The 15881-nt window shown below is 36.0% G+C and overlaps 1 protein-coding gene across 1 annotated transcript in view; it reads left to right on the forward strand.

The window, feature by feature from the left end:
- LOC134652071 (ATP-binding cassette sub-family G member 4) overlaps positions 1-15881 on the forward strand; it is a 71721-nt gene that overhangs the window by 32719 nt on the left and 23121 nt on the right. Inside the window, exon 3 of the mRNA XM_063507223.1 lies at positions 14882-15002. Within this exon, the coding sequence (XP_063363293.1) occupies positions 14882-15002 (121 nt within the window). The remainder of the gene's footprint in view (positions 1-14881; positions 15003-15881) is intronic.

Raw genomic sequence — 15881 nt, forward strand, 5'->3', positions numbered from 1 at the left:
AATAATACCCATTTATATTGTTACCGCTCCTATCTCCTATCTATCGATGACGCTACCACAGCTCTATTGCGCTTTCATATATGTTTACTAAGCGAATCGGTAAAGGGATACATGGTATTTGCGCCTTCCTATAAACACCTTGACTTCCTTACGAGTAGCAAAGATAAGTCAATTGTAAAGACAGACCAGGCCGTCCCCATACAAAGTTGCGTTTATTAACATTATTATTGATATACTAGCGACCCGCCCCGGCTTCGCACGGGTTAACAAATTATACATACTTCCTCTTGAATCACTCTATCTACTTATTAAAAACACCGTATCAAAATCCGTTGTGTAGTTTTAAAGATCTAAGCATACAGACAGACAGCAGGAAGCGGCTTTGTTTTATACTACGAGTATGTAGTGATGATCACTTATGAGCAAGGTCCACCCATATGTTTTGAATGAGTAGTTGACTTCTGCTTAAAACCTAATAACCTAATTTTACAAATAATGTTCCGCGAATGAGAAATGTAAATCCGGAAAAAAATTGGCGATTACCTAATCTAAAATAATTCCTCCGCGCGAAATAAGCTGTCACAAATAATTTACAATTAAAAATAGATGGGTAAATATTTTACGTCACCCTAGTAAGTAGTAGTAGCCCGTAAGAGGGATTTTCTTCCCGCTACGCGAAATGAAAATCTCACTTCCTGGCCAAGGCAAGGCGTAAAACTTTAGACAAACCACGGACGGTCATTCGTAAAGGCCCAGACATATTTATCGCAAACACCTGCGATCTGGAGCATTTACGAATTCACCTTTCAGGTATGTGATGTGAAAAATGAAAAATGAAAATGAAAAATTATTTATTTAGGTAAATGTTTCGTTTTAACAATACAGTTAATGGAGTCTCCTAGACCCCGCTCTTCCCAGCCAACATTTTCGTTCTAACAATTCGATATATATTTGAATTTAATTTAGTTTAGTATAGTCTAATCTATAAAACGACCTTACACTAACTTAAGCTAAAATATACATTATTATTATTAAGTGTGTGTGTGTGTGTGTGTGTGTGTGTGTGTGTGTGTGTGTGTGTGTGTGTGCGTGCGTGTGTGTGTGGGTGTGAGTGGGTGTGCGTGTGTGATTCTAATGTACTATATCAGAACTGTTTAAACAGTGACAAATGGGGCGCTTACGATTCCTCTAATCTTCCCTATTTAATTGTCAACAACCAAGTGCTAGTAGCAAAATTACAACTATCTGACAACCGAAGTGATCTAAGCCCAAAGGGGTAGTTAATACGGGTGAAATCTTCTTGATTATTCAGAATTTAGTCGAAAGATAGGTGGAATAAATCAATCGGCATTCGAAAATACGGACGTTTAATTAAATTGGTTCGCTGTTGAAGTATTCACAATTAATCGCATTAGCGACGAATTACCCATCGTTTATTCGAAGCGAGATATAGCCGAAAAATGCCTATCTCTGTATAAAACTATGTATGTATATTGTATATGTTAATCGCGGTGGCACCAAAGAAGACCCGTACTTTGTGTGGAGATTGACTAACGTTATCAATAACTTGTCCTTCGTAATTTGCTAATAAACAGGTCTCACAAGAAGTGTAGCGTACGTTCCGGTGAAGGAAAATGGGAAAGGCAGTTTTCGACACTAGTTGATTGCGGATTGCGACCAAAGTCAAATAAGTAGATTCGAGCGTTGCTGTTTGTGAAATTTCCTTTTTTTTATTGGTCGGGTGATGCTACCATACGTTCATTCACACATTGTATGAATCTTAAACAATGACAACAATAGTTATTTGTACAACAAGAGATCAAAGTTTGATATTTCTTCGAGTGCTTATTTTGAGTCCCGTGCAAGCGAAAGATTCTATAATAGATTCACTCGCTACGCTCGTGAATCTAATTTAGAATCTTGAGCGTAGTAAGGGACTCAAAAGCGCACGAGATGTAAATAACTTTGATCTCGTGTAGTTCACAAAACTTTTCACCTCAGCAGTGAGAACATATTAGAGAGATTCCTTCTTCATCACTTACCTCTATTCACTCATGTTTTCTTAAGATATGCCAACAATTAAATTTTCACCTCAGCATCTCGAACAAGGGTACTTTGCTACTTAAAAACAGTGAGCAAAATCGAATTTTGCTCACTGAGTGAGCAAAATCGCATTTTGCTCATTTTGTCTCACTCAGTGAGCAAAATGAGATTTTGCTCACTGTTTTTAAGTAGCAAAGTACCCTTGTTCGAGCTGCTGAGGTGAAAAAGTAATTATTTTACAGTTCGGTACCTACACATACAGTAACTAGTTAAAATAGGCTTATTTACTCGTATTCATAGCAACAATTAAATTTAAGGTCCGTAATTATTTAATGCCAAGAAAAATAACTCGCCGTTATTTTTGGGACTGTACCGGTTATTACACTAACAAAAAAATCAGCATTAAATAAATGTACCTACAGTCAGCAGCAGAAGTTGCTAAGCCGGCGAGGTGTTCAAAATTACCTTGCCACGCTCTTATTCTCTCAACAATAAAGTCGCGTCAAGATCATTTTGAACACTTCGTACGCTTAGCAACTTTTGTTACTGACTGTTAGTTGTTACCAACTTTACACAAAACTGTTTGTTGCAACCGGCTTACTCCCTGTAAATGGTCATTAGACTGATTGCCCTTTTACCGTATCTTCTCACAATTACTTTTCTAATTTATCTAATTACTTACTCGTGACGAAGGTAAGGAAAATGGCACGAAGCGTTGGTCATTTACGAATTCCCTAAATTGTAAAAGTAAATAGTACTGACATTACGCACGGTGTGGTTACGGATGCAGTCATAGACGTATTTAACCTCAAAGTTTGCGGTTGAGTGCGTTCATACTCGAAACACCATCTTCTTATGGTCTCTCTCACGGTGCGGGTTTTGGGTGTGTCCAACTTTCCATCCCTGTGTCAAGCGTTAATTTTGCGAGGTGTTTGTTTTCCTAGCCTCGCTCGAGGTAGCTAATTTGCAATGAGTTTTTGTTGTATTTGGCTATAGGTAGGTAGAGTTGCCATCAGATATGCCGGAGCGGCCCGCGGCCTAGGCGCTCACAGGTATCTGACTGAACACGCCTCTATTGTCAAGGCGCTAATAGAGTGTGTTCAGATTCAGATATATTTGAGGCCCTCGGCCGCTCCGATATATCAGGTGGCGACTGTGGGTCTCTATTGTTTCCGAAATAGTTTTAAGCCATAATGTATTGTTTGCCCGAATTTTTTTTTTTTCAGAAAATTTCGTTAGTCATAATTCATTTGGTTCAGAAACGCGTCACTTTTCAGGATTGCCATAAAACAAACCTAACCTAACCTAGGTTAGGTTAGGTTAGGTTTGTTTTATGGCAATCCTGAAAAGTGACGCGTTTCAGTTTTATGACTAATGATAATATGACAAACAATACATTATGACTTAAAACTTTGTGGGAAACAACGGGACCCCGGCGGCGACTGTACATATGTAGATGCCAACACGGAAGCTTATTTATTTTTCTCGTTTGTTTAATCATATCATAGTTCTATGTGTTTAATGATCTCATTTCGCATTTATTAATTCTACGACGTATATTGGGTATTACGCAGGTATTTTTAAAACCAAATCATACATACTTACTAGAAAAAAAATTGCGGGGTGTTAGGGTCAGCAACGCGCATATAACACCCTAGCACCGATAAATTGGTTAATATAATATGTATTTATAATTATAGTTTAGACTCCAGTCGCAGTAAAAGCTTTTCGCTAAATAGATAAAATTATATTATTATTTAACCATTGGAACGAAAACAGTGTCATCAAACACGGCAGAACGAAAGGAGACTAATAAAACTACATAATTAATACCGAGGTTTTATCAGATGGAAACAAATGCAATCAGACTTTGTGCCACACAAACCAATGACGGTATCTGCTACTGACTTCGTGATCCTTATCCACAATTTATGCACATATATATTGTTAGAAAAAGCTTGAAGGCAATAAAGAGCATGATATAGAGGATCTACAACGAGTGACTGACAGTGACCCACTTAGACGTGTAAGTCAAAGGCACTTGTTGAACTTGCTATACCAATCCTAAGGCTGAACGGTTATCTGCATATTATGCATTAATGGTTACGTCAGCCGATACAGAGGGGCTACCGCGAAAACGGAATCCGCAAATTGCGGGGATCTTTCTCTTTTACTCCAATGAAGGCGTACTTAGAATACCACTCAAGAGTCCCTCGACAAACTTGAACGTCTCCTCAACAACGGCATAAGATTTAAATATCTTTGGTTTGCGTAAATTACGATCATGTTTCCTATTACCGTCGCCAGCTCAATTGGCTCTCCATCCGTCGCCGTAGATCACTTCGAATACCTACTTTGTACTCTATTTTCAATCTTGTTTGAGCCTTCTGCTCCTGGATATCTAAGAAATATGTTCCCGTTTGATACCCCTCGCCCTGGCGTTGAGTTGCGTACATTTCGTGTTCTCAAACTATCAATTCCTGCTCACCGCACTGGGTTTATGACTAACTCCTTTGCTGTCCAGGCGAGTCGTCTCTGGAATTTACTCCCTCTCAATATAAGACAAGCCCCGAGCAAGTTAGCTTTCAAGCGGTTGCTACATAAGTATCTGCTGAAACAAGAGTTCGAGTAGCGTTCATTCATTACAATATGTAGTAGTATATTTATTTGTGTATTCTATATGTAGTTTATCAGAATTATTAATTGTTCAATTATTGTTTACCATAGTTCTAATAAGTAAATTCCTTTTTCTCCTTGCACCAATTTTACATGTTTCTGTTTGGCCCGATGGTTGATTGGTAGAGAATGATATTAGGCATTAAGTCCGCCATTTGTACATTATTTTTGTGTTTTGTGCAATAAAGTTTAAATAAATAAATAAATCCCCGCAATTTACGAATAAATTTCGGTTTTCGCGGTAACCCCTCAGGATGCTTTTTATAGGCGGAAATTAAAAACGACAGTTCTTTCTTACTGATATTTGTTGGTGCTTACTGGTGTTTGTTGGTTCAATGATAAAGTATGGCAATGTGAATGTCAATTTATAAAGACACTCCGTCACTTTGTTCTATTCAAGTTGGTGTATAGTAAGCTATTAAACGGACTCTGTTCAATCCGGTTCAATCACTCAAAACGGCTTAACGGATTTGACACATAGATAACCTGAATTATAATAATGACGAAATTTATTATCTGTTTATACATTTAATGCAATGGACACTCTAGTTGTACTATTGCCACACTATAATATTTACAGTACTTAAAGCATTTGCCGAGTTATGAATTTAAATTAATTTACTCGTACTTCAGCTTTATTTCTTAACGTTTCTGGTTTATTTATTGTTATTTATTATCCTTTGGAGAAACTTGTATTCAACTAACTTGCTACTTTGTTATTAAAACATGGGTACTTAATAGTTTATAGATACCTACATCATTATTCTTATGTTACAAACTAATGCGTTAGATTAATATGCAAGTGATTCTATTTTCAGGTATGTAAACAAAAACACGCCTGTATTTATTCAATATTTTTAACAATTATTGGATTCATTGAAGATCCAAAAAGCAGTTCTATATTTTTATGATTGTACTAAGTACCTGTTGTTTTTAACTTTTGTACTGAACATTTTGTTTCATATTTATTTAGTGTACCGGAAGATTTCTTCTACTTACCGTAGGTCACGATTTAAGGAATGGCATATGTACCTACCTATTGGTTTATGAAGGCTATATAATCCTAACTCTTTTCATTGTAATATTAAAGTCCAGTTTCGTTTAATTAATACATTTGAGACGTAGTGAGACGAAACGAAGTGTTTTAACCTTTTATAGTTGTAAAATAGCAAAAGTGAGAACATAATACTTAGTTATTTAAATGGCAATATTGAGCAGGTAATGTAATAAAGTAGGACAAATATGGTTTAATGAAGTGCTTTATGAAACATGTTCCCTAAAAGTAATTAATTGTATTCATAATGTGCAGTTGACTACCTTAAGATAATGAGCAATTGACGACCACAAGAGCGCGAACGTTACCATATAAAATGTAATTAATAGTATTATTAATTACATTTTATATGGTAACGGTTATGACGATGGCTGATTGAATATAAGAGTGGTATTAAATATGAGAAAAATCCATTCTTAAATCATCTCATAGCTACTTAATTTTAATCCTATGAAGGAGTGCTTATATCACGATCCCGTTCTAAAACTGTAACTACTGTTAGATTTCTTACATTCACAGTTACAACCGACTTACTAATACAGATAAACTATTCTAGTGATACTCGTACAATTAAAAACGGAACGAAGAGATCATTCGTAAAGAGTGGTATTACTGTCGCAACAGCGTCGCCAAACGTGCCCACTTATAGTCATGGCAAAGGCATCTCTCCGATATAACGATCTTAATTGGTCGTTCGTTTAAAGTCAATGTACTTTTGATCTTTGTAATCTGCGGCGATCAATTTGCTGTTAATATTGTCAGTGGGAGTAGTTAAGTAAGTATAGACAGGACAACGAAAATGACCGGAGTCGGTGGACAAGAAAAGTTTTGGGGGTAATAAATATAGTTGTCCGGGCTACGGTTGGATGAAAACTAGCATCATGCCAGGTTGCAGTAACTGTTGGCAGCATGTGACTTTGGAGACATCTTAGAAGTAAATTGTGAACATAAGCGAGTAGAAAACAGCAGTTTTCGCTGCGCCTTAAAAAGCTGACGCCTTTTAGATTTGAAAAGAATGCAGATGGCGAAATATGGAGGAGTCCAATGTATCAAGACGGGAACTTTATGAGATAGATGAATGAGATGGATTGTCAGTGCCTGCATGATTCACTAGTTACAAACGATTTGTACACCGTACAGGCATGACGCTTAAACGCATTTGCATTTGTCGGCCTGCGGTCACCTTCGTTGCGTTATGCAGTTTTAACAGTTCCAGCATACAAATGAAGTTTGGCTCATGCTTTTCTCTAGAATAACAAGTATTACGTTTCGACCAGATCCAATACCTGGACTTGGGTACGATAGGTACTTGATTCTTAACTATGTAAGAAAAACGTGTCTGTGTATTTTCCTATTATATGGGAAAATGCAAATCAGAAATCGACAAGCAAATAAATAATTCACAAGTGGCTCTATTACCGACCGATTTCATACTGATTGCAATGGCTATAATATCATCCTCATATTTAGCCAAAGGGATTTTCCTCCTATTATGTATTTAAATTTAAATATACCGCGTCAATAGTCCCGAAATGCTAGGATTAAATACAATCTTAAAAATGTACCTATTTATTTGTTTAAATATAATCTCTTAAATCTTTTAAATCGTTATTTTAATCGTTACTTAGTTAATAAATTAAAATCCGCCGTCTACCCGTTTTAACCACGAATGCTGGAAAGGTGGATCTTAAATTCATTAATTTTACTATATTCGATAATATTCCCATTTAAATTATTTTATTCATGGTCAAGGTAATCGAAGGTAATCTTAAATAAAATATCTAACTTATTTACATATCATACATTTCAGTTATTGCGCAAACGTTTAAAAGCAGGTTTACATTTTCCCTTTTTTCCCAAGACACTACAAAAATTTGAAAGGAAAACATGATTAACTATGCTGTAATATAAACCGCAGAGTTAAACTACACTTAAATCGAGCAATGAAATTACGTAACTCGTCTATAATTTGCCTAGTTTCCTTAGTCATTTGCCCACGCGCATCGCTTATAGAGGAATTAGAAGTGTGAAATTAATGGTTGTGGTTGCGAAAATAGCCGGTATGTGGATAATTGAATAATTACTAAGTATTATATATGGTTAATAATACTTGTTTATGCGAACATACTACGTCAGATGGGACAGTGGTGCTTTTTATTACAATTAATTTCTATTTCTAATTGAATATAGCCAGTCGCCACGGCACAGTCACTGTTCTCATCTTGTTGATATCCTGATGGTTGCATATTGCATACTAAAGAACCTTTTTAACTTAGACCAAACAAGTGGCGAAGGTACTAGTTTTTTTACGAAAGCAACAGTCAGTTCATTTGACCTTTCCATTCAGAGGCCAAACTAAACTTTATTAGGGTTAGTTCAGTTGTCGATACCATACCAGGCTTAAACAATACATAAACCAATACCATAATACATAAAGTTGTTACTCCTGAAAAAAAAAATACATTTTTGATAAAATGCAAATTGCAACACATTAATATCGATAATGTAACATCGTTCGGTCAAAATACAATGATACGGAGACATGTTTGCCCTAAGTATTTCAACGGAATATTATGGCGCAGTGAATATCTCTGACTGACATTGACTCAACCACCGAAAGCAAAATATAATTAGTCCTATGTGAATCCTATTATTGCACTGTCGTAAAGCCTACTAATGGGTTTTTAAGTATCTTCGTATGTAGTTACTAATGCTTAAACGAACAACACATTTACGACTTTTTTAGTAAATAGTAATGTAGGTATATATAGAAGGCCATGTTCATGTTCAAGTGAACTAAGTCAAGTGCAGCGCAGCAGGTCATATAACGGATCCGTGCTTCTCAAGTCGTTATGTACTGGTATATCCGACTGTATCAAGAAGTGTATATCCAACTGCACACTGTGTACAAGTACCGTAAAACGGCTGGCTTTAAAACCCATATTTTTTACACCGGACTTTTAGTAGGAGGTAGTTGATAGATTAATAATATTATATTTGTAATGCTCATATGACCGTTTCTTTGATAGATTAGGGACGTTTAACGGTAAAATCGATAACCAGTTACTTTAATTTTGTCTGCACCGTGTATTGTTGTGAGTTAGCTTTCACGGACTCTACGTGTGTCTGTAAATGCTCTCGATCATAAATTTCTACGGTATGTGCTTAAATATGGTTTTAGTTTATTTTAATGTTTTTTTTGATGTTTGTACGTATTTAACCTCGGTTACTTAAACTCTTTTTCACCGAGACAATGAAGATTTTATAGGCATGTCTTTGTACTTATATCGTTATAAGATATTTGTAATAATGAATCACGTAAAGTTTTATTTTTATGGCGTACAAATAAAATGATCACTGTATTGAGTTACATTACGCTCATTAGGTAATTAAATATGAAACCAAAACACCTAGTTTCTTTAAAGAAGGCACCATGATCATGGTCATCCCGTGCAATTTATATTTGATTTTATAGTTTTCCATGAGGAAACTTGCACTTATACAAGACTGTATATCTTACAGAGCGTCGAGCGTATCAAAGATATTACTCGTATAAATCTATATATATAAATGCAAGTGTCCTGACTGACTCATCAACGCAGAGCCCAAACTACAAATGTTAGAAAGTTGAAATTTGGACACTAGGTTGCATTTATAAAATGTATAAGAGCTAAGAAGCGATTTTGAGAAATTCAACCCCTAAGGGGGTTAAAAAGGGGATGAACGTTTGTATGGGGTTCAAGTTTTATTTTAAGCTAGGAATTTGAAACTTTGTAAAAAGGTATATTATTAAAAAACAAGGAAACTAATTTCAGCGTTTTTGGAAATTCAGCCCTCAAGGTGGTGAAAAAGGGGTTGAAATTTTGTATGGAGACCAAATATTTTTATGAGTGTGAGACTTGAATCTTTGTATAAGGGCATATTATTAGAATACAAGAAAAGTAATTTCAGCGTTTTTGAAAATTTATCCCCTAAAAGGGATAAAAAGGGGTTGAAAGTTTGAATACATTACAAATGCTTTGAAACTTCTTAGAAAGGCATAATAGCCGATTACAAAAAAAGATATTGAGACGTTTTTTGGAAATTCAACCCCTAAGGGGGTTAAAAAGGGGATGAAAGTTTGTCTTGTGGTTCAAATTTTATTGTAAGCTAGGAACTTGAAACTTCGTAAAAAGGTATTATAATAAAAGAGAAGAAAATTAATTTCAGCGTTTTCAAAAACTCTTCCCCCAAGGTGGTGAAAAAGGGGTTGAAAGTTTGTATGCACATCAAATATTTTTTTGAGAGCGGGACTTGAATCTTTGTATAAGGGCATATTATAAGAATACAAGAAAAGTAATTTCGGCGTTTTTGAAAGTTCATCCCCCAAGGTTGGTGAAAAAGGGGTTGAAAATTTGTATGCACATCAAATATTTTTTTGAGTGCGGAACTTGCATCTTTGTATAAGGGCATATTATAAGAATACAAAAAAAAAGTGATTTCAGCGTTTTTAAAAATGCATCCCTTAAAAGGGTTAAATAGGGGTTGAAAATTTGTATGGAGATCAAACATTTTTTTGAGTGCGGGACTTGAATCTTTGCATAAAGGCATATTATTAGAATACAAGAAAAGTAATTTCAGCGTTTTTGAAAGTTCATCCCCCAAGGTTGGTGAAAAAGGGGTTGAAAATTTGTATGCGCATCAAATATTTTTTTGAGTGCGGAACTTGCATCTTTGTATAAGGGCATATTATAAGAATACAAAAAAAGTGATTTCAGCGTTTTTAAAAATGCATCCCTTAAAAGGGTTAAATAGGGGTTGAAAATTGGTATGGAGATCAAACATTATTTTGTGTGCGGGACTTGAATTTTTGTATAAAGGCATATTATTAGAATACAAGAAAAGTAATTTCGGCATTTTTGAAAATTCATCCCTCAAGTTGGTAAAAAAGGGGTTGAAAATTTGTATGGAGTACAAACATTTATTTGAGTGCGGGACTTGAATCGTTGTATGAAGGCATATTATTAGAATACATGAAAATTAATTTCAGCTTTTTTACAAATTCATCCCCTAAAAGTAAACCTTTTAGGGGATGAATTTGTAAAAAAGCTGAAATTAAGGGGTTGAAAGTTGGTAGAGAGTTCAAATTTTATTTAAAGCTAGGAACTTCAAATTTCGTAAATAGATAGTTAGGTAGTAGGTTTTACTAAATAGTGGACTTGAAAATATGCTGGGGGTTGAGAGGGATTATATCGAGAACAATTTTATTCAGTTAGGGGCTTGAAACTTCATAGCCAGGTTGTGTATAATAATTAACAAATGATTAACAGTCCCTACTGCTATCTTTTGCTGCATAATGTTCTAAGCTAATGTAGAATATATACCCACCAATATACAAATCCACGCGTACGAAGTCGCGGGCAACAGCTAGCATGTATATAAAAACGATAATTAGCGTCATAAAAGCCGTTGGCAAGAGATAGTTAAGTTATAATCATAACTTATACCATTATCCGATGGTAGGGAAGTGCATTTATCTGCAAGTTATTTTCATCGGTTATACATATGTAGGTATATCGCTGCCGAGGGTTCGATTCCATTGAACCAGTATATGTGTGGCTCCGAGATCAGATGTAACATAATCATCCTCCGGTCCTGTATGTAATCTGAGGATAGGCATTTTTATTGACTACATCATCCTACGCTAAACCTAAAACATAGCTAGCCAGCCTTGTTCAAAAGTGTACCGCAATTTTTCTATGGAGGCTAATGACCAACGCTTCTTTTCCGAAACACTCAGGCACAAAAACCGTAACTTCAACGCCAAATCATCTAACGGAACGATTACATCGGACAAATAATACTCAAGACCCCCAAAAGTTCCCATTAGTTGACTGATAGCTAGACTAGCATTATTGTCTTGGCGGGTTTAGTGGACAAATGTATCCAGTTTCTGGTTCTATTAATTGGTCCTCTGAATTCTGAAATGGCTTGGAATTAAATTGGCTGGAGGATCTTATAAAATATATTCGTTTGATATTGATACCTGGGTTATCGACTTAGAGAGATATTACGATGTTATGAGAGATCACACTGAGTCGATCGTTCGCCTGCACGTTAATGTAGGAATACAGTTCCACTGCCTGACTCATTGTATTGTATTAACGCGGTATAAAGAAGTGCCTACTTTTTATCGACATTTTCGAACTTTAAGCCACTTTCCTCCATCCGGGTTGACTGAACTATCCACTATAGGTTAATTTCTCTCCTTGAAACTTGCACCATTATTTCCCTTGTGTAAATGCAGTGCCAATTATACCTACCTACCTATTTCGTACATGATGCTCTTTCTGGCAGTTTAATTGCAGGGGCAGATGCTGAGTTGAAAATAATTACCTACACACGCAAAGTGCAATACATATTTGCATTTGGTATGCATTTCTTGCTTGGTTTTGAAACAGTGCATAAATGAATATTTAGTCAAAAATAATAGTAGGTGCCTAAGTATAATTTATATGTTTGAAAATGGGATGGAAATGATAGTTCACTGGGTACCTTAAAATGTCAATACAGGTGGGACCTCAACCACTTTCTGTGTTTAATGACCTGAGAAAAGTTCAGGTTATATACAATTCAAGCCGATACCTACCTACTTATGCGCAATTAAATCTTTTGTAAAATTAGAGTTATCACTGTCACTATTAAATTGGTAGTTATGTAGTTAGTAAATCCTACAAATAATAGGTATTAAAGTATCACATACCTAGATTTAATCATCCAAACAGCATCAGAACATTAGGTATTAAAATCAAGGGCCCTTACTGCTTCCTATCTACTGAGTTCAACAGTTTTGTCTACATAGTTGGACCCATTGGACCATCTATCTTTGCCCTCACCGCTAAAAATGTGTTGTTCTAATATTTTAGAATAGGATTAAAGGTCTATTTATAGAAAGGCATAGGCCCGTTCAAACTTAGGTACCTTAGATTGATGTATCCAAAACTTTATCAAATAACTAAATATTGGACCCAAAGATAGTTTAGTTTACATTCGTTTGAATCATGAATGTAAAGGCATTATTTGCACAGCTTAGTTCTGTAATCTAAAATCAATACTTATGCAAATAGCAAAATGTAGAGCATCCTACCCGATTACTAAATCTGACTGCAGGAACACGGTACCTATGCTACGCTATTAATCACTCTAATGTAGTCACACCGAGTTTCATTTGTTGCATTGTATTCCATACAAACAATATTCACTCGAGCATGACATAACTAGATCCGAATTCAATTAAATTATTACTTTATTGGCGCAAAAACTAGAGCGTCGTAACCATTTCGATATTGTAATCGTATAGTCGTTCTTTTGTATGAATGGCCATTAATGATGACTTTGATGAACGGGTAATTAGTGAGTAAACATGTGTGTCAAGTGTCTATGGATACGTCAAACTGTCTAGTTTGACGTAAATTTATGCGCTGTTGTTTTACTGGCAAAGGTAACTATAACCTTGCTAACGCTTTTAGCGGAACTATTACGTCTTGCATGACAATTTTAAGATTGCAAATTGACAGCAAGCTCCCAAGTAAAACACAAAACTGTCATGTCATATTAAGAAAACCTGCCCTTGTTGATTGTACAGTCAACCAATTTGCTTCCTAGGCCACTATAGAACCATGTCAACCACTAGAGCCAATCGCCGATCAGTTAATTATATATAAAAAAAACATAATGAATAAATTTGCTTATCTTTTACGACAGTGCTTATTGAGTGATGTATTTCATGACTGTATCTAGTAGTCATAGCGACAACGTTCTACATATAGTGGGTCTAGCCTAGGAATCAAATTGGTTGACTGTACGCTTTTTCTAGGCGCATTGTGGGAGAATATTTACGAGATGTAAATAGTCTCCAACATATAATATGCTGACCTTTGTAACAGTCTTGTACTTATTAGACTTGTGGTTCAGAGGATAAAAGCGTAAACAACTGTGATTGGTTATTTACCTAATATCCTTCCTAAACCAGAACCACAATACTGTAAAATACTAAATGTTTTTTTAAGAAGCAAGTAGGTTGAAAGTGTAAGGTTAGAAATTATCTTCCGTTTGGGATAAATACTTAGTATAAATATCGGTGGATTGCACTAAGTGACTGTTGAATTTATTCGCAAATAAAATTGATAAATTCGTCACTGCGACTCTTGACTGACTGTGTAAATTTTGTATTGACTTGTGAAAGGGGCTATGAGGCACTTGCACAATAATTGATTGATTTTGAACTTCAAATGGGTTACAAACTGAAATAGATGTCATATACTAAAGAAAAAGTGACCAAGCCACAAAAAGCCTATTCTGCCCTCCTAAGCCGAATAGCGCTATCTCAAAAACAAATGATTTTGAAAATGGAACTATATGCTATAGAAACTAAAGTATAAGTTAGCAGTGAATTTTCTTTTTAGATAGCGCTACTTGGCTTAGCAGGGCAGTATTTCCAGTTTATAAAATCATGTACCTAAGTATAGTAGTGTGCCAACTTTTAATAAAAATAATTTGCGTTGTCCTAGTCCTAGTTGTTGAAATGGATTCTTTATATTATACACAAATTTTTGGTGACTAATAATATAAACTTATGTACAGAACATCATTAGACCTTATTACGACTAGCTGGTCGATGAAAGATCAAACAATGTGTTGCTCACAGAACAAGTTAGAATGGCGATGCGAGCAGGGTACGTGTCGCCGCGGGGTTTTGAGCAAACGCTCGCATGCTACTCGCCCGCGCTGACCGAAAATGAAGTAAACATGCCTTTTTGCGTCACAATAACGTTCAGATTAAGAAGCCAGACATCAAATCTGTCTAAAGGAGGCGTATCCATTCACCACGCACACAAGGCGCTAGCTAGTTTTTACTACCGTTGCGCGAATGTTAGTAAATGTGGAGAGGAACGAGCGGCGACACCGGTTCCGATACCAACTGCGCGCGATAGCCATTCTTACCTCTTTAATATGTTCTGTGGTGTTGCTAGACTCTCTCACTGTGTATTATTGTGTATTTGTATTGATGATTGGCTATGATGGAGTATAAATAGATAGAGATACTAATTTAAAAACTAATTGTTACAGAAAAACGGCGAGATGTGGTCAAAGGAGTGCACGGCAGGTTCCGTTCCGGACACCTGGTGGCCATCATGGGGCCCTCCGGCGCCGGGAAGAGCTCTCTCCTCAACGCCATCTCCGGGTATCGGTAAGGCAGTAACATATCAAAAGAAACTCGTGTAGCAGTATTTAGCAGGCAGTTTGCTAGTTGATCAGTTGACCGACCGAGCACGATGTTCGAGCGCAGATTCGTTTCAACTGTAGGCAAAATTGTTTTCCGTCCAACTATTCTCTACAGATCCCATTTCTCAATTGATTCTCTTTGAATTTTGTTTGAATCCTGCAAAAGTTATTTGCAAAGATCACACCTTTGTTTACATTTATTCCGTGAGAATAGAAATCAGACTATCGACCGTAACAAGATTTTTCTCAAAAATGGACGGCAAAGTCGACGTTGCCGGTTAAAAAATAGGTCGCGAAGTGCGTAGTTTATGGTCATTCAAAAAATTAAAAAGTTAAAAACATTGCAGTCTCGATTTCGGGACTGCAATGTCGCATACAAATTCCATTATTTAACGAGTTCCAAACTTTTTAAAACTTCAAATGGCCATATCAAATGAAGGCATAGGTCCCTTAAACAGCCAAACAGATGATCAGCACTTATTATTATAAAGCCTATAACAGACTATCGCACCGCACCGCGACCTTGGAGCGTCGCACCCATAAATGAGAGCGAGAAACAGATATCTCTTTCTCGCTCTCACTTATGGGTGCGACGCTCCAAGGTCGCGGTGCGGTGCGATAGTCTGTTACAGGCTTAATGTTGGTACCGCGACTATTTAGGTGTCTCAAATAGGTTGGCGTATTTTCAGCAGAACAATACACTTCTTTTTTTTTTTAAAGGCGGCAAGCTAATTTTTTTAATGGTTGTATTTTTTTCTGTGAAAATTAATGGAAAATTAGAACGTTGCTTTTGTAAGTTCTGTAAAATATTTCTATTTCTTGCACCATTTTTGAGAAAAGCACT

The sequence above is a fragment of the Cydia amplana genome, chromosome 11, assembly GCF_948474715.1.
Source record: "Cydia amplana chromosome 11, ilCydAmpl1.1, whole genome shotgun sequence".
NCBI lineage: Eukaryota > Metazoa > Arthropoda > Insecta > Lepidoptera > Tortricidae > Cydia > Cydia amplana.